Raw genomic sequence first — 25,263 nt, 5'->3', positions numbered from 1 at the left:
GAGAAAATAGCCAAGCTCACATTAAAAATCTAGTGGTTAATTTACATGTACATATCTTAAAGATGACATAAACAGCAAACAAAAATTAGACACTTCCATGTTGGTCCCCCTATGATATAGAGTTTAGATGGGGCTTAAGTCAAAAAAGAAACATTAAATTCCAAAAGACATTCTCATTGACTGTAAATAAATGAATATTGCATTTTCCACATTAATTAATTTAAAGGATCCAAATAATGTGGCTCTATATGAAGACATAATCTGAAATACACTGGCATTCAGTCTGATTTGAACAAATAGGTATTAATCCAAAAATGAGTGAAACATTTGTATTTCATAAAATATGCACCATTAAAAGCCATCAAATATATACTAGTAACACAGAACTGTGGTAGTCATTAAAAAAGGAACATTAAAAACTAGGTATACTTTTTATCAGTAGATATTAGTAAATCACTGGTGATCTTCAAAAGAGCATAAGACTCACAAAGAAGATAAAGGGCTACAGATAATGGCAGTCAAACTACTGCAGTAATTTACACAACTGAGTGAGCCCACTACAAGCTTTGTCCTAGAAGACATTTAGTGATAGAAATGAATTTGAATTAGGGTCTGGTTAACAGTAGCTAGCATGATTTGTTAAAGAAATTGAGGCGGTCTCAAGGTATTAAAAGCACAATATGAAACATAAAGGGAGGTCAATATTGAAAAATATTTATACTTACTCGACATTCTTTGTCCAGTCTGGAGGGTTACTCATGGTCATAAATACACAGTTGGTAAGAATCGTGCACATAATGAGCATATTGAATAAAGTAGAAGAATATCGTCAAGGAAGACAAAGTTCAATGGAAAAATCTTACTTTCATGCACTACCATGCCTTCACCACCACAAAGTTTAAATCTTTAGTGCTTATTATTATTTCGTTGCTTATTATTCTATCAATGACCTTTTTTTTGCCATTTCTATAACTCAACAACCTCATATTTAGATCTTGTCTTCAGGCCAAGTCATCAACTATTTTGAGGCTCTTTAGGTACCTTTAGCAATTAAAAAGATTAAATGCAAAGAAATTAATTCATCAGTGAATAATTTATCAACTTAAATTTTCTTAATGACAGACTCAACTGAACATTAAAACTGCAAGTTCAGCGTGTATGTAAACCCTGGCAAAAATTCAACAAGACAATTCAAGTAATTAATTAAATGTGTTATAACATCATTCTAAAAGTTACCCTGGTGGAATGTCTTATAACAAGGTCCTTTCTAAACAGAGTGTATACTATACTGTAACCGCTCATAAAATTCTGAACTATGAGAGAAGATGGCGGATGTTAGCACTGGCATTTCTGGGGTTTGTAACTAAGGCAAAATTACTTATTAAGTTCCCTGAATTTCAATTTACTTGGTTATAAAAGTAACAAAAAGTAATCATTTAACAGGATTGCTATGAAGATCAAATTCGTTAAAATATGTAAGTCTCCTTCAACTTAATGGCCCTAGTGCATAATAGATGCTCAATAAATTGCTTCCTGGATCATACAGAACACAGTTTATTACAAATATTGGGTTGGTTTCACCCTATCCCACTTTGTCTTTGCAGGTATAGCCAATGCCCTTCACTTCCCTTGACATTAAAAAACAGCAAAAGACAAAAACCAAAACAACTATTTAAGAAAATGCTCCGTACTCAGATAATAGTAATGACTTTCATATTTAATAAAAAGCACAATAAAGATTTAGTTGCCATTATGTAAAGTGGCACTCTTTATCAATGTGAATCTGGACACAATTATAAAAATTCCAGAGAGGAAATAGGTGCTCTTCATGTCTTTTCTCACTCCTAATGTTTTTACTATAAATCATCACATTACTTACACATAACGAAATATCAACACTATTACAACTGGACAATGTTGTGTTGATTTAGAAAGAAAGTTCATTTGCATCTAGTACTGGTTTTAGTCAAAACACTAATTATTATTATTACTTTTTAATTTTAGTAGCTGTGCTGTAAGGCCCATGCTTAATTCTCAGTTTTTTCATCCATATGAAAAAACTCATAAGTAAATGATGTGCATCAGCCACGTGAGGGCACTATAATCTAGAGAACACACACACACACATACACAAAAAATACCATTTCAAAGAAACACTTAATTTTTCTTTATTGCTGAAACAAACAAAAAACTAAACTAAATAAAGAATGACTTGCTACTGGTATATAAAACTAGAGGGTCCCCTGTGCCTGTTGGTCTGCTGAGCCCTATTGGGGAAAAATAACACCCCATGGCAGATTGACACCATTCTAAATTTATGGCCACAAACCTCAGTGGTCCTCAACACAGTCCTGTATTTTCCAGCTAGGCTCCATCTCCCACTCTCTGCAAAGAAAAATTTCAAATATTCTCCACTTTCCTCCAGCTTCCAACCCTCTTCTTTCTTCTGGCTCCATTTCAAGCTGAAAACTTACTTTCTACTTTACAGAGAAGAGACAGCATCATAATGCCCTGCCTCCACTTCCCACCCCCAAATCAACAAAATTCTCCACATTGAGACCAATCCTTTCCTCCTTCCTGTTAGAGTGGGGAAGTTTCCAATCCTTCCACCGGTATTCTGGACACCTTCCCCATTACAGAAGACTTCAACAATCTCTTATCTCTCTCTTTTCTTATCTTTAATGGCTCCCACCTTACTGGCTTTTTCCCATCAACACAAACTTGCTTACGTCTCCCTTGTCCTGGCATAGGGGAAAGGATATTTCTCTTCTATGACTCACAACCCTCCTTAACTACTTACAGCCCTATCTCCCTTTTCCACATCATGGCCAAACTTTTCGAAAGAGCTGCTTATCTTTCCTTTTCTTATATATCTATCACATATTCAGCCTACCAGCTTTTCTTTCTAAAGATGGCAACATCTTCACGTTTTGTCACTAAAAACAAAAGGATAATTTGAGTTTATATTTGACATGCTTTCTGAGCAGCATTCAACAAGGATGGTTCCTCCCCTTAGCATTAAGTTACCTTCCCTCTGCTTTCAGGAGTTTCCAATTCCCTGGCTTCTTCATGCCTCAGGGCATCAATTTCTTTGTATTCTTTGAAATGTGGCATTTTTCTTTTTGAAAAGAAAGACATAAGGTATGTAAGCCATCTACCTCTCTTCTACTCTCCTCATCCTAGTGTAGTCCATCAACAAACGTTGCTCAACAAACATAACCGTTATGTACCCACCATTCTCAGATACTTCTCTCCAAGTGAGACCTCTCTTCTGAATTCCACATACTTGATTGTCCATATGACATCTGTACTTACATATCTTATCAAAACTTCAGATTTTGAATTCTAAAACTGAACTTTTGAAAAGTATCTTTTAATCTACCCCTCCACTCCTGCTAATTACTTACTCCTTTGACATCTCTGTGTCTTATAAAATGTGCATAATATAGCCAGAGACCTATGAGAAATTTTAGATTGCTTAACATTAAAATTTAGGTGCTTAACATCCTTAAACATTCACATGTAGTTAACCATCAAATATTGTCAATTCTGTCTGCTGTCTCTGGATTCAGTTACTTTTTTCCATCCCCATAACACTGCATGGTCCAAGTGTCTGTCAAGACTAGCATGAAGTCTAATAGTCCATCTAGATTATTGTAGTCTCCTCTAAACTGATCTTTCCAAATTCATGTTTGGCTCCATTTAATCCATTCTGCATACTGTGCTAAAATGACCATTGCAAATGTAATATGAATCATTTTGGTAGCTTTCTATTACTCTTAGGATGATGATCAAATGTCTTAACATAGAGTCAAGATGCTAGGAGGTCTGACCCCTGTCTACTTCTCCAGTTTCATTTTCTTTTCTCTTCATTGCATTATCCCCATTTGGATAATACTGTAATTATTTCAGGTTGTCAAATGTTATGAATGTTTTATATACTGTTTCTGACTTTAGGGTCTTGGAAATGTCACCTCTCTTTTTCTTTAGTACTCAGATTGACCTACTACCGGTTACATACCCCTGCAGCCCTTATATTATTCCTCTAATGACAAATTTTAATGATGATCTTCTCAACTACTCTCTGAGCGTCATGAGGACAGGAATCATGTCTATATTATTCACCATTATAGCCTTGCTATTTCACATAGTGTCAGTTGACTATTGTATGAAATTAATTTTGCAATTCATTTGTTACTAAATGAAGTTTTTAAAAATAATTTTTGATAAATTATTTAAAAATACAGCATAAAGTTTGTCTTCAAATATATTGTTGGCCAGGTGCCATGGCTCTCGCTTATAATCTCAGCATTTCGGGAGGCCGAGGCGGGCAGATCACTTGAGGTTAGGAGCTTGAGACCAGCCTGGGTAAAATGGTGAAACTCTGTCTCTACTAAAAATACAAAAATTAGCCAGGCATGTGACGGATGCCTGTAATCCCAGCTAATCAGGAGGCTGAGGCAGGGGAATCACTTGAACCCAGGAGGCAGAGGTAGCAGTGAGCCGAGATCACACCATTGCACTCCAGCCTGGGTGACAGAGTGAGACTCTGTCTAAAATATATATACATATTGTTTACACAAGTTTCTACATTTTTTGAGGGTAAAATATAGGATAAATATAAGGTGGAAATTAACAGCCTTATGCGATTATGCTGCATAATGGACTCAGCAATGGTTTTATGACACTTGAAAACTTACTCTTTATAGTGGTATAATTTAGTTATATATAAGAAAGTAAAATATATATTTCAATATTAATTAACAAGAGAAATAATTATTTTCTAATTAGTCACTGATAATAAGTCAAAAACAGGCATTTTCCTTATTTCATGGCTATCATTTTAATAAAAGTATACACTTAAGTTAAAAATTCTGACACACAAAGGAAGAAAAATAGTAGATAACTAGGGTCAAGTTTTTACGCTTGTGATTTGATAGGTATCTCTAAATAGAAAGGTTTAAAATTCACTAAGTTTCTAAATCATTGTTAATTTATTTCATCAGTCACATACTTTACAAATTCCTGGATTCTGGTGAGTGACTGAAATAGTTTCAGATGATCTTAAAAATACTCAAATATGGCCGGGCGTGGTGGCTCACGCCTGTAATCCAGCACTTTGTGAGGCCAAGGCGGGCGTATCACAAGGTCAGGAGATCCAGACCATCCTGGCTAACACGGTGAAACCCCATCTCTACTAAAAATACAAAAAATTAGCCGGGCGTAGTGGTAGGTGCCTGTAGTCCCAGCTACTCCGGAGGCTGAGGCAGGAGAATGGCGTGAACCCTGGAGGCAGAGCTTGCAGTGAGCCGGGATCGTGCCACTGCATTCCAGCCTGGGCGACAGAGCAAGACTCCGTCAAAAAAACAAACAAACAAACAAAAAAACCCTCAAATACAAAAGTATTTAATGTAGGTATGGATTTTGCATTGGTGATGCCATGCAACAAAAAAGTATAGAAACTCCACATCAAGGCAGATTTCAACAGGCTCAAACTAGTAGCAAAATGCATACATCCTATATTATTTTTTAAATATATAATCCAAGTTATAAAGTAGAGTACATTTTTCAAAAGAACAATGTATCCTGGAACAATATTGCTTTAAGAACATTGCAATATAAAATAAAGTAGAGGCAGATAAACCTTATATAATATCAGGGGACAAAGATGTTTTTTAGTCTGTTAATTCCTTTATGCCAGGTATAAATAAAAGTGGGTAAACCTATTGGTTGATACTAACCTGCGAGTTGGAAAATGTAAAATATTTCATATGTGTATATGATGAGAAACACTTCTTCAAGTTTTTACTGAAAATTGTTTAAGTAGCCCTTGACATGGAGCCTGGATCATCATAACACTGGTATGCTCACCCCTCTCTCCGTGGAGGGAGGATGAAGCACCATGAGATTTAGAGCAATGAACCATGGATCAGATACATCCCTTACCAGCCATGTGGGCTTCAGCAATTTGTTTAATTCTTTGAGGCTCAGTTTGCTTATGTAAATGTGGATAATACTTTTCTTACAGTATACAGTCATTATCCACTAAGATAATAATTATTAGTTTATTACCATTAATAACTCATTTATTGAGTATAAAATTACAGGACATTTCTTTGTTATTCTATAGGAAGGAAAAGACATTATGCTCTGTTCAGAGACTTTGTAATAATGTATAATATCCAGAGAAGTTGCAGAGGAGTTTTTAACCTATATATAAGCTAGAAGTAGAAGATAGCCTGATGTTAGAGGTTTTCTAATGTAAAATAGATAATTTGAAGTAAAATAGAATAGGTCTCTTTCTACATACCAGTGCATATTTCTGAGCCAGCAGAAAAATTGAGTAAATGTCACATATACAGTGTTAAACATTGGATTGTTTAATTTTAATATGAGCAAACTCCTATTTGCCAGTAGATAACTAAATGGTAACATATGAGTATTGAAAAAAAAAGAAAGAGAAATTGTTGTGTCATCTGCTTTCATATAAACCTGTATATTTCTTTTCATGGAAAACCATGATATTTTATATCTCGGTATGGACACCATTTAATGAATTAGTAAGTTGGAGCAACTAAGAAGCACCTTTGAAATGCATAAAACAAGAACACTGGCAATGTCCCAAGTATATTAAATCCGAGGGTTTAAAAATCATTTGTTTTCTGTTGGATGCAAAATGCAAAGAGTCGAGAATCAAAAAAACCTGGTCTGAAGTTTTAGCTCTGCCACTGATAGAAAATGTAGCCTTAGAAAAAACTGAATATCTCTGGGTTTCAGTGAACTCATCTACAAAATGAGACAGGACAGACCACATTGTTTGGGTCACTTGCAGGTCTAAACTCTGACGCTATATAAAGATTTTGTTTGCAGAGTCACAGTAGGGATTTCTATAAAGTTCTTTGTGCAATTCCTTAAGCAATATGAGAGTTTCCTTTTTGCTAATCTTACAGCAGTTGCTGCTAGAATTTTAGCTATTACTGTCACAGATACCCTTTATTGAGTACTTACTGGTGCTAGATACTTGTCGTACATTCTATCATTATTAATGTCTAAATTGTGATTATAATTTTACAGATAGAGAAAGTGAGATTCAAAAGAATTTCAGTAACTTGGACCAAGGTCATATAGCTAAAAAGTAAATTTTAGAGATAGGGTTTGAATCTACGTTTTCTGATACCGAAACCTATGTTTTCCATTTTCCTACCATTTTCAAATGATAGGTAGTTCAGCATTACTAGTGTGATTTGGAGGGAGAGTCTCAGCTCTTTGGCAGCCTAGTCCCATGTCATGACTTTAAATACCAGCCATACACTGACAGCTCCCAAAGTTGAACACCTCCAGCCCAACCCTTTTCTGAACCCCAGATTTGCACAGCCACCTAACTCCTCCACTTCTCCAATGATGTCTAATAGGTGTCTCAAACATAACATGTTCAAAACCAAGCTCTTGATCTTACCCACCAAATTGGTTCACTCAAGTTGCCCCTAGCTCAGTCAACACAACTCCATTTTTCTTTCTTGACCAGACTAAATGCTTGGAATCATCCTTAGTCCCTCCCTTCCCCCTATACCCCACAAACAATTGCTCAGCAAATCCTGTCAGCTCTTCTGCAAAATACCTCAAAATTTGATGACATTTTACCACCCTTATTGTTTCCATCATAGTCCAAGCCAACATGCTCTCTTGCCTCCATAATGACAGTCAGTCCCAGTCTCCTTGCTTCCACGCTTTTCCCTTATGAAGTCTATTCTCCATGAAGCAGCCAGAGTGATCTTTCAAATATGTGAGTCAGGTCATGATACCCTGCTACTGAAAACCCTCCTGGAGTCTCATTCAGAGTAAACGTGGTATCCTCACAACGACCCATTGCACCTCACCTACAACTTTAGCCCCTGACCTTCACTCCCACTGATGTCATCTCCTTGCTTCCTGCCTTTCCCATTCTGCTCCAGCCACTAAGGTCTCCTTGCTGATTCTTAAACATACTAGTTGCACCCCCACCTTCAGACTTTACCTTCATACTTGCTGTTCTCCTTGAACTGACTTTATCCCTAGATTCCCATGTCTCACTCCTTTGCTTCCTTCGGATCTCTGCTCAACTGGTACCTTTTCAGACAGGATTTTACTGGTCATACAATCTAAAACAACACCTTGTCACTCCTCCCTTTGACACTAATTTTTTTTTCTTAGTAACACTTATCGCTAGCTCCCAATCGACGAATTTGTTTATTGTCTTTCTTCTTCCAAACACACACACGCACTCACATGAATATAACTACATGAGAGTAGGAACTTCATTTTGTTCAATGTTGCATCCCAATGCTTACAAGAATATCTACCACATGGTATATACTCAGTAAGTACTTGCAAATGAACAAATGAGTAACAAATGCAAAATAAATTAGAGGAGTGTGCATATATTAACTTAAAATAATAAAAGCTGACAGGAAACACATTTAAAACCTTGGTAGGGAACTTCAGGAACATGGACTATTTTTAACTTGTTTGTTATCTAGAAAATAAATCATGTTTTATTTAAATATCAAATAAGACACTAGGCACATCAAAAGAATTTTCAGTTTTCAAAATGCACCCTGGTAAAAATATCACAAGCATAATTTCTCATTCAGCCAAAATAAATGTTTTAAAAAGCTAATTTGATACACAATAGCTCCTAATAGATAACAGCTCTTTGAGGAACAAGTCAAGCTTTTTGTTGGAAATAGAGGTATTAGTCCAAGTTTAAAATACAAACTTATTTAACATGAATGGCTTTTTGTTGGTTTATAAACTAGTGGTAATAAATACACAATGACCTCCCAACTGGCCAAACAACCATGACCATCTCTCCGAGCATTTTTAACTTACAGTAAAGGACACTGTACTTGAAGTCAGAAAATCAGGATTTGAGTCTAGGGTTTGCAACATGAGGAATAAAGGACAAAATTATTGTGAAAATCAGTTACTAACTACAGCACCTATATACCTCTAAGTTTACTAGGCTATTTGATCAATTGCACCAGCATCACCAAAACGTGGAAGGATTCATGTATCTTAGACTATTAGCCTCACTGTCTTTTGTTTTACCTCTGCTCCAAAGTGAGACATCTGAAATATAACACTTTAAGTCAGGAAATTAGAGACTTTTTAAAATCTAATTTTCTACATTGGAGTAAATTTGTGACTCTAAGCCATCTGTAAACTTCTCAGAGAATCAACAGCTCAGCTTGGCATACCTTAATAGATTTGCCTGGCTGGCTTCACATTTCAACCTGCATCACCTCAGGCCTCCCAATGAATTCAGCCTCTGGAGGGTGAGTTCTTTCTCCCAGGAAGCAAATACAAGCCCACAGATTCAAGTTGTATCTGTATATCTAGAGAGGTCCTGGCACAAACTGTGTCCTTAGTACTCAGATTCTCTGATCAGAATTTCTTAAACTGCCCTTACCCTCTACCACCAGGAGTCTCTTTTCCACAGAGTTTTAAATGGGGATTCATAACCTCCTAGGATTCTTTTTTCAAGTGGGGACAATAGTTTTCATGAGATTTTCCATGGGCTATTACAAAAGTTTTAAAACAAAAATCTGCTTTTGTAAAAAACAAATATATTGGGTTAACTCCATCTCATCATTCAGATGCACGACAAGAAAGATTTTTTCTGATCCATTCAAACTTATTTTTTCACTTGTTTTGTATCTGATTCTCTAATAAGTGACTTACTAGTCACTTATTTATGTAATGCGTATTTTCCCAATGTCTACTAGGAACAGAAGTCTAGTTCTAGACTGGAATTTTTCACATAATTTTATATATAAATTACGTTTGCATAAGGAACATATAATTATTTTAAAATATAATGAATAGTTTATGCAGAGATTTATTCACTGCACAGATTACAAATGCTTGAAACATAACAATAGATCATAATTTATAATCATGAGACCCAAATATAAATTCCAACTTTATTATTCATTTCCAATGCTAACTCAAAGACATCTTTTTCTCCACATGCTACTGGGTTCTCTTATTTGGAAAACAGAGAGAGGTAAGAAAACATTATTGCTTAAGGTAATGCCAAGAAACTAGGACATCTTAAAACATGAAACATAAACATCGAATAAAAGATGTTGATATCCACCTAAACTGGGGAAGAGGAACAACCTAGAGGTTAAAAGGAGACTTTACAGAATGTTACACTTCTAAAGACAGCATTTGCCATACTGGGAGGCAAGTCTAGGGACATGCTTTACATCCCCTCCACCCAGAAATGACATAAGTACCCTGTACCAGGCTTATCCCATTTCCTGAATTCCCTACTTAATTTAATTCCGTACCTTATCTAATTCAAATATTTTCTAGGCCTGCTAAAGGTGGAGAATATTTATAATGAAAGCCTTAATACCAGGCCCTGGGCTAACCACATCATGGAATTCCAAGCAACGATTCTTTCTAAAGAAGAAATAACTTGCTGTCCTAATCTGAGGCTTTGCTTAATTTCAGTTCCCCTGCCTTACCTCTGATTCCTGAAGCACATCACTCCTCCTCCCATGACTTCTGTGTTCTTCATGTAAATGCCCCTGCCCCACACAGCTTCAGTCTTCCAAGCATTTGCTTCATTGGCATTCCCAAGACTGGCTGTCAACAAGACTTGGTTCTGGCCTAGAATAAAACCTCTCATTTCCAACTACTCTATTTAATTTCAAGGAATCAATCAAATTGCCACCTACCACCAAGATGTCATCAATCTCATTTTTGGAAAGTAGGTGCTTCAATAAGGAGTATAAAAAATAAAATGAGAATGTATATGGATAGACAGACATTAATCCTTTGGAGAGGGATAATTGTAGCAAGACTTGTGACTTGAATAAAACATAGGAACAAGTGATAAAAAGAAAAAGAAACGAAAAGAATATAAGTAGAAGATCAATAGGAAGACTGTTGGGAAACAAATTTGGAAAAGTATTTGAAAGGGTGTTATACCTACAGACACAATTGTAAACGCTTACTAACTCAAAGCTTTTAAATGCTAAAATAGAAGAAAGTCATAAAATTCAGACCAAAAACATACAAAATTGTAATTCAGATTAGGTATATTTATTTTCCAAATGTAAAAGCAGTAAAGAAAATTAGCTCATGGAGTTTACTCCCTTACCTAACATTGTAAATTGAAGACTTACAGGAGGAAAGCCTGGTAATATGGTCAAAATTAATGAGAAAGGCTTGGATGTGACAAGCAATTCATAAGGGAGAAGAAAAAAGAAGAAAGAAGTAATAGTGAGTTGGGTAGAGAAGAAACACTTAGAAGATGGGGAAAAGTAATTCACTTACCTGTGATCTCATTTTGCAACATGCTAACTATTGAGTAAAAGGAAAGAAAAAGAACACATAACATTGCCAACCACAGATATTTTGGAAAATGTGTAGCTCAATAACTTGGTCAAGGAAGAAAATCATATTAAGTAACGATTTGAAAAAGGATATGAATGTACCAAAATCTTAATAGCTAATTTTCTAATAGGGTTGAAGGGAGTTAAAATGTAAAGGGCAGGGGTGGCACTGAATCGAGAGATTGCTTTCCCTTTATTCAATACTATAAACGTCTGAAAAAGAAAACACAACACATAAAACAAAACTTAGAATATATATTAAGAATATTTTAAGAGAAAAGTAAAACCATTATTTATAAATATTGCCCTGTAAAATAGTGTATAACATAATAATTACCAGCATATGATATGAAGATACATGCTTTTTTTTCTGAGCACTATAAACTTTCCTAAATTTGATAAATGACATGAGGATTATTAAGAAAATTTGTGATCAATGCCATAGGAATTCTTAGCATCTTTATCAAGTTTTAATGTAAGTATTTTAAAACCGCATTTATAATTCACATAAAGCACAAAATTGAGGCTTTGATTTTTTTTGGTTAGAAAATTTTCTCATGAGAACTTCAAGGTTTTCCAGGTGTGTTCTTTGCTCAGAATTTTATTTGGCACCTACAAGTCACCTGCTATTATTTCTTCTGTGGAGAGCAATAGAAAGGAGAAAGTATGGTATAAAAGAATAATTAAACCCACTGAAGATCAAAGTGACTTATGGAGAGCTAGAGACTATAAAGAGGAATTTAGATACTACTCCTGCAAATATAAAAAATAAAATTTAAATAGACTCCCAGTTTACAGTTTTTGCTTCTTAACATTATTAGGGAATCAGGGTCAATTTACACTGGTTTAAGCATGTAATTTGTATTCAAGAAGGTGAATAGGCTTTTTTCCTTCCTTAATTCCCGCGCTGGAGGATGCCTCACCAGTTCTCTGCCTGTCTCACAAATGCAGGTTCGAATGAGTGCTTCCAAAAGACTTCTAGGATCATTGGTCCATTACACGGTCAGGCCCATCCAGCATCTTAGTGATACTTTAGACAGAGGGAAGGAGGCAAGCCTTCTTCACCATCATCCCTGGGACTAGCCCAGAACCAACTAGTAAACAGGCAGTGAAGGCAACTTGACTAAGAACTCACTTTCTTATTGATATAGTAGGGGTCCAGATCCTCCAGGGGCACTGACACCATCTCTGGAGGAATGTCTCCATAAATAAATGGAAGAGATTTTCCTGCTTCCAAGTCACTGTTTGGCTTTGGGCCATTTTCATCATCCTCATCCTTGCGTTCCTGTTTGGGTCTCTTAGCTTTCTCTTCTGCAATGCGTTGTTCAATAGCAGCAAGGGATTCCCTGGTAAAGAAGCGGAAGCTGTCAGGTCCTGGCGGTACCAGCACTGACTGTGCCATCTTTTCATCCTGCTCCTTTAATCACTGTTTAGCTCCTTGCATAAGAAAGTGCTACAGAAACAGGGAGGGAAAAAAAGCAATGACCATTAGAATAAAAGGTGATTGTGTCAGTTACATGACACTGAGCACTGAGATACAGCATAGAACCCAGATAGCTATAATATTTTCAAAGAAAGCTGTATTTGGTATTCAGGGAATCTCATATATGCATCCATTTGCTTGCATGGAGATCTATCTTTCACATTCAGTAGGTGTCTATGAGGTAATCTAATCTCCTACTCCCAAAATGTTTTAAGTGATTGTGCTACTTGTGGGAAAATATGCAATTCAGAGCTCAGAAATGGAGGATACTGGTTTGTGCCTGCTGTTTCACTTGTGTGAATATTTTGGCAGCCATCTTTTTCAGCATTCTTTCTGAAAAAATAGCAGAGATCCAAAACAAGAGATGAAACATCACACTGAATTGTAGAACCTGGGCTGAGGATCTTGCACGTATCTCTCCAAGTCTTTCCACGTGCCCTTTGGCTCACTTTATCACATTTAAGAGTTTATTCCAAGTCAATTCACTGGGTAAAAAGCTCTGGAAATCCTAAAATGCCAGGCTATGGAAACATAGGTAGATCCTGCTTGAAAGAAAGGGAGTGGGAAGGAGCAGAAGATGCCTGGTTGTGTTTGGAACTGCTCGGAAGCTGCACAGGAAGGGACCCAGCTCCTGCCAAACTGGGCAGGAAGTCATCCACATCAGAGGTCTGTAGCTCGGACCCCCTGGCTTAGCAACCTGCTGCTAGCTAGTGTAATTGCTTCTTAAATTAACACATTTGCAGTACCCTAGGAAATACTGTAGAGATAGCCAGTTTCCTCAAATTATGCCCATTTCACAAAAACGTAGCATCACCGTCTTAGTGTCCATATCAGAATTTGGACTTGAGAAAAAATAATAAGTTTATGATAGTTTATCTTTTCAAGCAAACTCTTATTATATGAGTCTTTGCAATAACCTAAATAGATTTTTACTGGTATTCAAATCATATTTCACTAGACAAAAGTAGTTAACTCAAAAGAGCACATCAGTCATTCCAAATGTTACCTCTGAACCAGTGGCAGGAGTTTCTATGCTATTTGAAACAATACAATCAACATCTTGACTCCTAAATGCCACTTAATCTATTTTTTCCATCTTTTCAAAAAATCAATCTATTTCACCCCCATACTATAGGAGTCAGAGTTGTCATTTAAATATATGAAATGCATTTTCTAAGAATGAAATGTGTTATGCAGTTCACTTCTGCAGCATACACCAGATAAAACAGAGGGAAACCTAAAATAACAAAAACTACTGCACAGTTTTATTTAAAAAAAAATGTTGAAGTAAACCAGGACCTTTCAGCTACCAGCTAGCAGACTGCCCTCCCCAGTATTATAGTGCCTCGAAAACATCCCTCATTTTTCTCACCCATCCCTAGAGACCCTCATGCCTAGCCACAGACATAGGCATGAAGATGGTCCTTGCACACTGGGGGAGGAAACTGCCATGCCTGGATTCTCTAATAGAAGAGACATGCTAAAACATGCAGCCAGCAGCTTCAAAATGAAAGTGGTCCCTCTGCAGTTTTCCCCAAGGATTCGACTACTGTAAAGGTAGAGAAGCATCACAGAGAATAAGCATAATAAGAATATTAAAACATTACCCCTGTAGAATCTTTTACACCCAGAGTTTGGGATTGATAAGCTGGCACCAAGAAGACTGCAGCTAAAATTCCATCATGCTTTAAAAAAAAAAAAAAATCTTTTTTTTTTTTTTTTTTTTTTTTTTTAATTCTCCTTCAAAGACCACACCTAACTTCCTGTAAAAGGATTCTGGTAACTGAAGTAAGAAGAGGCATTTCCTGTACAGGGACTACAAAATGGCATTATTGTAACTACCACTAGAGGGCGGGGAACTGTGAAGAGAAACACCTTCACAGCGTACACACAGACATATGTCTGAAGCAGCCCAAAGCTCTCAGTTGTGGAACCGATCTTCCACAGGCTTTTTGTGGAACGAAACATTAACACTTTGCTGATTTTAAGTGTTAATTTTGTTAACCGATAATGCTTCTCCTCATGCTTTTTATTTGCTATGTCAGAAAGTCATTCAATCAATATAAAGAATTCAACTTTAAAGTAAAGAGAAAGTACAGTAGTGCACTGCTTAATGGCATTTTTGGTCAATGACAGATCACATATACGACAGTGGTCGCATAAGATTATAATACCATATTTTTTACTGTACCTTGTCTATGTTTAGACGTGTTTAGATACACAAATATCATTGTGTTACAATTGCCTGTAGTATTCAGTACAGTAACATCCAGTATAGGTTTGTAGCCTAGGAACAATAGGCTATACCATGTAGCCTAGTTGTGTAATAGGCTCTACCATCTAGGTTTTACGTACACTCTATGAGGTACACACAACGACAAAAATCACCTAATGACACATTTCTCAGAATATATCTTGGTCCTTAAGCAAAGCATGACTGTAAATAGGGAAGGGTTAAAAATAAAAACTCTTATTAAATAGCAATTAACCCTTACTATATGTAAAGGTTAAAAATAAAAATTCATATTAAACAGCAATTACCGTATGTAGGCTTGTAGCCTAGGAACTACAAACATACAGTAGGATTTGATATTAGCCTCAGTCCCAGATAATCTGAAATCCAATGTAGTTCTTTGCTAATTCAATAAAGAGATGGCCTGTGACACACAAGTTAACTCTCTCCAGAAAGAATATTAACCCAATGAGACACCAATCTTATTTATCTCTGATTTAAGTCACTAAAAAGCAACCAGAAAAAGGAATTGATAAACCAGTGAGATTCTAAATGCTAGGCTTTCAATTAATATCATAGTGAAGATTTGAGGACTTAATAAGTGTCAGTCACTTGGCTAAGATGTTTGCACTGTATTATTTCATCCTCCACACAACCCTATTGGATAAATGCTTTCATTATTCTTATTTGCAAACTGAAGTAAGGACATACACTGAGATTAGGAAAAGTCTCCTAAGATCATACAGGCAGGATTCAAACTCAAAATCTGATAGCAAAAATCCGTGATCATAACTCAATCATAAAAAGAAAACAGGCACCGGCATCAATTATAATTAGAACAGTTCTAATTGTTAAATCAATATATTTCATACTTTCTGGCTTCATCATTTTCATTGGAAAATGTATTTATTGGGCAGAAAAAAAACAAAATACATCTTCTCACTTATAAGTGAGAGCTAAACATTGGGTACATATGGACATAAAGATGGGAACAAGAGACACTGTGGACTATAAGGGGGTATAGGGTGGGGGAAGCAAGTGTTGAAAAACTACCTATTGGGTACTATGCTTGCTACCTGGGTGGCGGGTTCAATCATACCCTCAAACTTTGGCATCATGCAATATACCATCATAACAAACCTGCACAGGTACCCCCTGAATCTAAGACAAAAGATTTGGAGAAAAAAAGAAAACGTGTTTGTTGGAAATGAGCAAGGGGAAGATGTAGCCCAAAATAATATTTTAGTCACTTTAGCAGATAACTTTTGATTGTAAGAGAAAAAGATGTCTCAAACTAGTTGAAGTGAAAAATAAATAAAGACAGGAGTTTATTGGTTCAGGTTTGTCCAGGGCTAGTCTTAGGCATATGATGATTCATGAGCTCAGCTGATGTTACCAGCTCGTAGTTATGCTGTATCCTTTTGTTCTGACTTTCATAGTGATAGGTTTCCTAAAGATTCTTCCCTTAGCCTTAGCTTCCCTACAGCTAGATGCTGTAGCAGCTCTAGCCTCCCAACCTTCCAGACCTCAATTCAGTGGGAAGAAAGACTCAGAAAAACTCATTGCATCTCACTGACACCTGGTGGGTCACATGCCAATCCTGAAGTAATTACTCTGTCCAGGGTAATGCTGTCTTTGATTGGCCTCTCCTAAGCCACATGCTCTACCCTTGAAACACAGAAGAGTCCTCACTTGAAACCTATGAGTAGTCAGGGTTATTGTTGTGGTACAGAAGCATTTCTCAAAAGTGGAGTTGGAGCTGGGAAGGTTGCTTTTGCTTATAATCCCAGCATTTTGGGAGATCAGGGCAGGAGGATCCCTTGAGACCAGGCGCTTGAGGCTGCAGTGAGCTATGATCACACCACTGCACTCCAGCCTGGGAGATAGAGCAAGACAAAGAAAGAAAGAAAGAGAGAGAGAGAGAGACAGAGAGAGAGAGAAAGGAAGGAAGGAAGGAAGGAAGGAAGGAAGGAAAGGAAAGGAAGGAAGGAAGGAAGGAAGGAAAGGAAAGGAAGGAAGGAAGAAAAAGAAAGAAGGAAGGAAGGAAAGGAAGAAAGAAAGAAAGAAAGAAAGAAAGACAGGAAGACAGGGAGGGAGGAAGGAAGGAAGGAAGGAAAGACGGAAGGAACGACAGACAAGTCCCGGTGGCTCATGCCTGTAATCCCAAGCACGGTGGCTCATGCCTGTAATCCCAGCACTTTGGGAGGCCGAAGCAGGCAGATTGCTTGAGGCCAGGAGATCAAGACCAGCCTGGCCAACATGACGAAACCCCATCTCTGCTAAAAATACAAAAAATTAGCTGGGCATGGTGATGGGCACCTGCAATCCCAGCTACTGGGGAGGCTGAGGCAGGAGAATCGCTTGAACCCAGGAGGCAGAGTTTGCAGTAAGCCAAGACCATGCCACTGCACTCCAGCCTGGACAACAGAGTGAAACTCAGTCTCAAAAAAAAAAAAAAAAAAAACACACCAGGAAATGACAAAGAGCAGAGTTGTTGAGTTACTATTACTGGAATAAGGGGGAAATTAATGCTGGACAGAAAGAACAAACAAGTGCATGCTGTAGTCACATTCTCATCATATTTGCATTGCCTCCACTTTTGGAAAGTAACATTATCAATATCGGGATATATACATATGATATATCTTCCATGTGTACCAACTTCCATGTATGCTGGCCAGGCAAGATACTTATAAGATTCCTTCCCCATAGTAAGTTGTCCTACTGCAATCAAGCACATAATATTTCATAAATCTCTATGGTGAGTCAACTTCAATTATCAAATCCATATTCAGGTCTTACTTTACAGATGTGCTCAGCAATATACCAACTTGTTATACAAATGATTCTCATTCAAAATAAATAAAGAATAAACAAATTTATGAAATGATTTACCAAACATATTTTTGGGAGGAGATTAGTCATAATAATAACACATAGTATCTACTTTTTTTTATAAAAATCTACACATAGTACCTACTTTTGTCAAGCACTATTTTAAGAGCTATGAAACCATTTATTCCTTATAGCAACCTAATAAAATAGATACTGTAATCATTTCCCTTTAAAACATGAGGAAAAAGTAAAAAATGGAACAAAGGATACTAGAGGCTGGGGAGGATAGGGAGAGATTTGTTAAAGGATACAAAATTACAGCTAGACAGCAGAAATAAGTTATAGCTTCTATACCACTGTAGGATGACTATACTTAACAATATTATAGAATTTCAAATAGGTAGGAGGAGGATATTGAATGTTCCCAGTACAAAGAAATGCTAAATGTTTGAGATGATGGGTGTGCTAATAACCCTGATCTGATCAGTATATGGTATATGTATTGAAATATCACTATGTACCCCATGAATATGTACAACTACTGTCAATTTAAAAAATAAAGTAACAGGAATAAACACAGGCATCCCGAAATTCAGTAGTTTAAAATACAAATAAGTTCTCACAACTGGAAAGAGTAGGGTCAGATGTGGAACTCATGCTTGCTGGCTGCAGATTTCATGTTTCTAACAATTATGCAATACTTAAGACATTTTCTGGAATTATGCACTATCAGAAACATACCAAGATATGTGAAGTTTCCTTAACATTATATTAGTTATAGAGTCACCTCTTTCTCTCCCATTGATTCTAGCCAGTGAGTGTGTCTTGGAATATTTAAAAGGGTGAACACAAAATGTTTTACCAAAACATATGAAACATCAAACGAACAACAAATGAGTATTTTTTCACGTCAAAGATACTTTTGTGTAATGTAGATTTAAGTAAAGAATTATAGTCTGTTTCTCATTTCCCAGGATAAGGTTTTCAGAAGTCATACATTAGTTTTTCTTCCATTTGTTCTGACCTTTGTTATCACATCATACTGATATTTTATAAGCGCTCTATATGACATATATTATGTGAAGGTTTTAAATTTCATTCAGTTGTACTACATTTCAGACAGAAGATTTTGTGTTACAACTTTTAAGGCCAGACGCTATATTTGGAAGACCCATAAATAATGAGAAAGGCAAACAATATTATTTGAAGTAGTCAGAAGATAAAAAATGTTAAGAATTGGGATTCTAAATTCTGATATTTCTATAATGTTTTCCTTTCAATACTCTCTTCCTTTAGTTTTCTCATTTATACAAGAGGAATATATTTTTTCTAAATTAAAATTTTAAAAAATCATGTTATTACACATGATGACATCAGCAAAAAATTATATGAAAGATAAGACAATTAAAAAAAAGGGTATGTAGTAATAAACATTGTACCACAGTTTTTTTCTACAAAGATCCACATTAATAATACATGCTCTAGAAATAAATTTATACTAAGAAAATGGCTTATTAAATTTCGTAGATGAGGACATAATTTTATATTAGTTTATATTGTAATTAGTGGTTGTGGATAAGTGCTCAAAGACAGAAAATTTTGTGCCCAAGAATTAAGAAAGCTGAGAAACACTAAGGAACATCTTTTTTTCTGGAAGTGGTCTTTTAAGTTCTGTTCTACAATTGTAGTTTTTTGGGTTCTTTGGTACATTACAGTAATGTAAACATAAACCAACAAAAGATCTGCTAAATATTATATGAATATTTATTTTTCAGATATTCTAGCTTTCTTATTTCATAGGTTCAAGTCTATTTTCTTATCAACTTTTTGATTGTTACTTGCTGTGGTATATATTTGTATATATGCACATACACACACATATGTACACACACACATATGCACATACACACACATATGTACACACACACACATATGTATATGTATCCTTCTCTTTTTAACCTGAATCCACTAGCCCATTTCTGTAACTAACAATTTCCATAACGGGGAGAAAGTTCCGAACAACCAGACTTATGTGTTTTTCTGCTGTAGAGTAGAAACGGAGAATAGTAGAATATGAAGAACTCAAGTTCAGTGTTTACTGGTCAGAAAAGCTGTTTTCTTTTAAATGCTATGTTTAGTTCCAGTATGAAACTAACTTATTTTTTATACTTTATTTTTATATTAGGCACATTGAGCAATATTCTTTTTTCTCTTTCTTGAAATAAAAAAAAAGTTATTTAGAAACTATTTAAAATAGAAAAAAAAAAGCCTGTCAAGAAACACCAGGTGGAAAATGAGTTGCCAATAAAACAGAATTTTAGGTAACAAAAGTCTAAAAAACCACAAAAGAGAAATAGCACCACTGTTATTTGAACAATGGCTATTTACTTGCATTTTTTGGCATTGTTAATCACTGAATCTGGATTTTTCTCTGAATTCCACACAAAGCATCCACTAAACAAAAATTTTGTTATAAAATGTTTACTTTTTACACACATTTTAGGACAAACTATCACCAGACACAAATCAATACAAATGCATCAGGGGCTGAACAATCTCAGTGAGTGACACATATTTTGCAAACTTCTGCCAAACAAAAGGATGGAATAGGTTGTGCACAAATCAAATGAGGGAGAGTTAAGGAATAACACATTTTAAATATTAATAACTCAGACATGGTACTGTATTTTCTGTAAAAGAAAATGAACATTTAGTAACACACTAATAAATTTTATCTCTTAAGAGATTAGTGTACTGATAAAGTATTCAGAGAACTGGAGAGCTGTGGACAGCAGATACCAAAAACACCGCAGCTTTGCAGAGGTAACCATAGCCTTCCATGATTACTCCCTTTGCCAGAGGTCCACAAAGAATTTGCAGTGTGCCCACCTGCCTGCTGCATTTCCAACTCCAAGCTGCAAACTTTAAGAACCCAAAGAGGTGTCCCCAGTGGGCAAGGGGAGCAGAGAAGAGAAGCAATGTTAGAGTAGGTAGTTAGGCAGACATGAGCAAGGCAGTAGAGAGCCCCTCCCTCGGGAATGTCAGGCAACGATCAGATGATGGTCAGGTGGTTACTAAACTGTCTAAAATAATAATTGGTCTTAGCCAGCACCAGGTAAAGACAGTCCCCCAATGGCTTAAAAAAAAACACCTGAAGCTGGTGATCAGAGGCTTCCTGATAAGATCTCGGGAATTGGGTGAGTGAGCTCAAGCATGCACATTAAAAGGCAAAATGGCAGAGTTTAACTGGTATATGACGTTCTCAGGAACACTCTACTGGTAAAGGAAAAATGCCTCAAGTGAGCATGCACACAACTTCAGTAAACACACTGCACATATTGCCCCTCCCAAGTGCTGGCAGATCACTGCACATGTGTACAGCCTACTCCAAAAGAAAATAAAGGGAAGAGAAATGCAAACGCCATAACCAGGCCATAACCAGGCCAACGTATAAAACTTCAAGTCAAAAGCCAGACAGGGCACTTGGACCTCTCAAGTTGCCTGCTTGGCCTTTTCCCAAGTATACTTTATTTCCTTTTGTTCCTGCTCTAAAACTTTTTAATAAACTCTTACTCCTACTCTAAAACTTGCCTCGGTCTCTCCCTCTGCCTTAAACCTACTTCTTCCCCTCAGCCAAATTCTTTCCTCCAACGAGGCAAGGATCAAGTTTGCTGCAGACCTCTATGGATTCACCACTGGTGACATGTTAAATGTAAAACTAAAGGATGGTAAAATGGGAAACAACCTCCATTCAAATCTCAGAGATGTGAGCAAATCCCCAAAAGTGTTGTTAGATGAAAGAATTGGACACACCTCATTTCCCAAAAAAGCATAATACATGGAAATTTCAGAGATAATTGGAAAAATTTCCAGAGAAATCCTCAATGAAAATAAAGCTCTTCAACCCAAAAATCTCAGGGCTGAAACACACCCTGTGTTCATCCAGGCAACAATGCCTCTTGCTTTTTAGCCGGAATGCAGTTGGTCAATGACACCAAATGGCTTTACAGAGCAACCTTTAGAACTTTTCTTTGGGGCCAAAGTCTAGGCCTGTGAGGTTGCATGTAGCCCTGTAAGGCCTGTGATGACACCAGGTTCCAAAGGTTCTGATATCTGGCCCTTCCTTCCAACGTACAATGTCAAACACATAAGATGTCCTGATGTGTTACATTTGATATTTTGAATATGGAAGCATATTTTAAATATTCTTTAGGCATTAACTTATTACAAAATTCTCTACCAAGATTTCACATTTGGTTAAAATTCAATTCAGTCTTTACATTTCTGTACCGAGGTCTCCACCTCAGCATATTACCTAACACATTCTCCAGCAATCAGTGTTACCTACATGCACGTGGTGAGCCCCATGGTCAGCTTCTTTGTTTCCCAGGTGAACTAACTAGATGTTAATGTTGCTCTGCTGCACAGTAAAAGCTCCTAACTCAAACTCACCAAAAAAGGAGTGAAACTCTGCAAAGTGCACTTTAAAAAGAGATACTTTATGCTCATAAAAGAAACTAGTGAGTCTTCTAAGAATAATAAAAGGGAGTATTTAACAGTTAAGCACAAGATTTGGAGTGCAGAATTCAGATAAGGCTCTGCTGGTTCAGGTTGCTAAAACTCTTCTTGTTCCTCCTGTGGGCCCCCTTCATCGGATATCACGAAGTCTTCATCTGTGGCATAGAGAATGTCTACAGTCCTCTGCAATACAGGGTCATTGTGCCCCTCGTTCTGCTGGCAAATCAATTCATTGTTCCTTAGCTGTCTGAAGTAGAAATCTCTTTCTCCAAGGCTTCAATGGCAAGTTTCAATACACTGACCTGCTAGCATCAATTTGACCCTGCAGCACTCCTACTGCCCACACCAGGATTTTTTAAATACCACCCTGGAGCCAGCCTTAGAAGCTGCAGTTATTTGTGGAAATGGTCCTCTGTGGAGCTGGATTTCTAGAGCTGAGAGGTTACTTCGGTTTATTCAGAACTGGAGCAACAATGGAGGGAGCCACTTCCGTTTCTTGACCTTGTCCATCAGCCACAGGGTTATAGCCTTTTTCATTGTAGTTTGCATCAAAAAACTTCTTAAAGTACTGAATGAACTTAAAATTGTCCTGAAACTTTCCTTTTACTAATTATCCACAGAAATTACTTTGTCAGCACCTACCCTCTTAAAAATACGGCTTGTAGTATTTTGAAGTTATGGATGAATTCATGGAATTTCACCTTCTTCAAGGCAATGGAGCCAGGGAACAGAATGACTGTAAAGTGACAATAAGCAGCCCCTGAGCACAATTGTTCCATCTTTGTCAAATTCAACTTCAGGAGACTCATTGAACCAGGCCAGTATGTCACATAGAATTAGGTTGTCATTGGTGACTGATGTCAAGTATATATTCACTGTCATCTTTGGCTTCTGGTGGAACAGTCTACTGCCCACACCCAGCCCTGGTTCCATCTTCATCTTGTTCAAAATGCTTGACCAACATTCTTTAGATATTCCATTAAATGATTGTTATGTTCTAAGACACATTTTCTTTTCTTTAACAGAAATGCATACCGATCTTACTATGATGATCTCTGGGAAATATGATTCAGTGTATAGATAATCACTTTACATCTAACTTTCCTAGGAAAAATAAGTTAACTATATAAAAGAAATATACCTATATTTTAATGGAAGCATTTTTTATTTTACTGTAGGTAGACTAGCAATACATTGCTGCAATGTTTTAAAATCTTCAGATGTATTAAGTGCATGGTAGCAGACTTCCAAGAACTCATTCAACCGTCTCTAAATGGCTCATCAGCAGGAAGGCCACCTCTAATCTGATTACATAGTAGTTTGGTTTTGATGGATGGATGATGCTGGAATCACAGAATTCCAATTCTGGATTTTAATAATCAGGTAAGAAAGAAAATTTCCCAGGATATGGTTCTCTTTATGAGGATGAGGTATTTCCGCTTGTTTGAAATACCTGAATATTTCCAGCTCAGTTTTCCTCATTTCTTCTTTTCATCAAAGACTTCTACCTAAAATTTTTCCCTCAGTCCCTGTTCTCTTTTATGGGGGAGAAAAAGCAGCCTCTAAACTCAGTGGAACAGTAGAGCTGAATGTCTGGGCATCTTCCCCATGTCAGAATGAGCAGGTAGAGCCAGGATCAGAAGGTCTTTGAAATAATAATAATAGTAATAACAAGCCGGGCGCGGTGGCTCACGCCTGTAAACCCAGCACTTTGGGAGGCTGAGGCAGGCAGACCACGAGGTCAGGAGATCGAAACCATCCTGCTAACATGGTGAAACCCCATCTCTACTAAAAATACAAACAATTAGCCAGGCGTGGTGGCAGGCACCTGTAGTCCCAGCTACTAGGGTGGCTGAGGCAGGAGAATGGCATGAACCCAGGAAGCGGAGCTTGCAGTGAGCCGAGATCACGCCACTGCACTCCAACCTGAGCGACAGAGCGAGACTCCGTCTCAATAAATAAATAAATAAATGAAATAATAATAAAACAATGCTCAAAAAATAGCTACATTCTGAAGTGTATGTATGCATGCCTGTGTGTATGAGAGACAGAGAGAAACAGACAGAGAGAGAGAGAGAGAAAGGGAGAGAGAGAGAGAGAGAACTAGAGAGGAGTGAAGGAGAGCATAGGAGACCATGGGTTCATTTCTTCATGTAATGTCAACACTACCTAAATTGTGGCACACTACTAGCTTCTTGATTTGTTATCTCATTGATCCTTGCATTATTTGTGAAGGAAGTAGTATTGTTGTCACTTTTCAACTGTGGGAGTGATCAGGGTATATGGATGTTGAATAACTTGCCATTGCCACACTGAGCCAGAGTTTAAATTTGCATGTGTCTGATTTCAAATACTAAATATAGTCCATGTTCCATTTTTCCCCCAGGGTGAGAAATGCACCACTGAGCTACAAGTTAAGAAGGGAAATATGATATAAGTCTGATTTTCTAAAAGTCACTGGATCCCTTTCTATACCTAAGATGTTTATAGAATCCCACAGGTCCATTGCTATTAGACAAATTTGTGACCCAGTACAAATAACATAGTTTCTCTTTATAATCTTGCTATTGCTATTATGGGGCTAGCTTAACCTCTGCCGGGAAGCAGAAGTTGTTTTCTCAATACCTTCACATGCACCATAATGAATGTACTCTTATCCCAGGCAGGGAGGATAAGCTTACACATTTATAAGGAACTCTCTTCTGCAATACTGTATACATCTCTCCTCATATTCATTTATTGATGAGTTAACCATTCTTGTGACTCCAGCTTACACTTATATGATACCCTCAACATAGATCCCTAGT

The 25,263-nt window shown here is 36.8% G+C and overlaps 1 protein-coding gene and 1 pseudogene across 3 annotated transcripts in view; both read right to left on the bottom strand.

Moving 5' to 3' along the window:
- SCN2A (sodium voltage-gated channel alpha subunit 2) overlaps window positions 1-25,263 on the bottom strand; it is a 152,740-nt gene that overhangs the window by 83,626 nt on the left and 43,851 nt on the right. For 2 of the 3 annotated variants that reach the window (XM_054549420.2, XM_024243745.3), the window contains exon 1: window positions 726-1,078. In XM_054549420.2, the coding sequence (XP_054405395.2) occupies window positions 726-805 (80 nt within the window). In that variant the 5' untranslated portion in view covers window positions 806-1,078. Of the gene's footprint in view, window positions 1-725; window positions 1,079-11,481; window positions 11,601-12,522; window positions 12,841-25,263 lie in introns of those variants that run through there. The other variant, XM_054549422.2, reaches the window with a different exon arrangement.
- On the bottom strand, window positions 22,341-23,430 carry LOC100441262 (microtubule-associated protein RP/EB family member 1-like; annotated as a pseudogene).

The sequence above is a fragment of the Pongo abelii genome, chromosome 11, assembly GCF_028885655.2.
Source record: "Pongo abelii isolate AG06213 chromosome 11, NHGRI_mPonAbe1-v2.0_pri, whole genome shotgun sequence".
In the NCBI taxonomy this organism is placed as follows: Eukaryota; Metazoa; Chordata; class Mammalia; order Primates; family Hominidae; genus Pongo; species Pongo abelii.
This window is presented reverse-complemented; position numbering and strand designations above follow the sequence as displayed.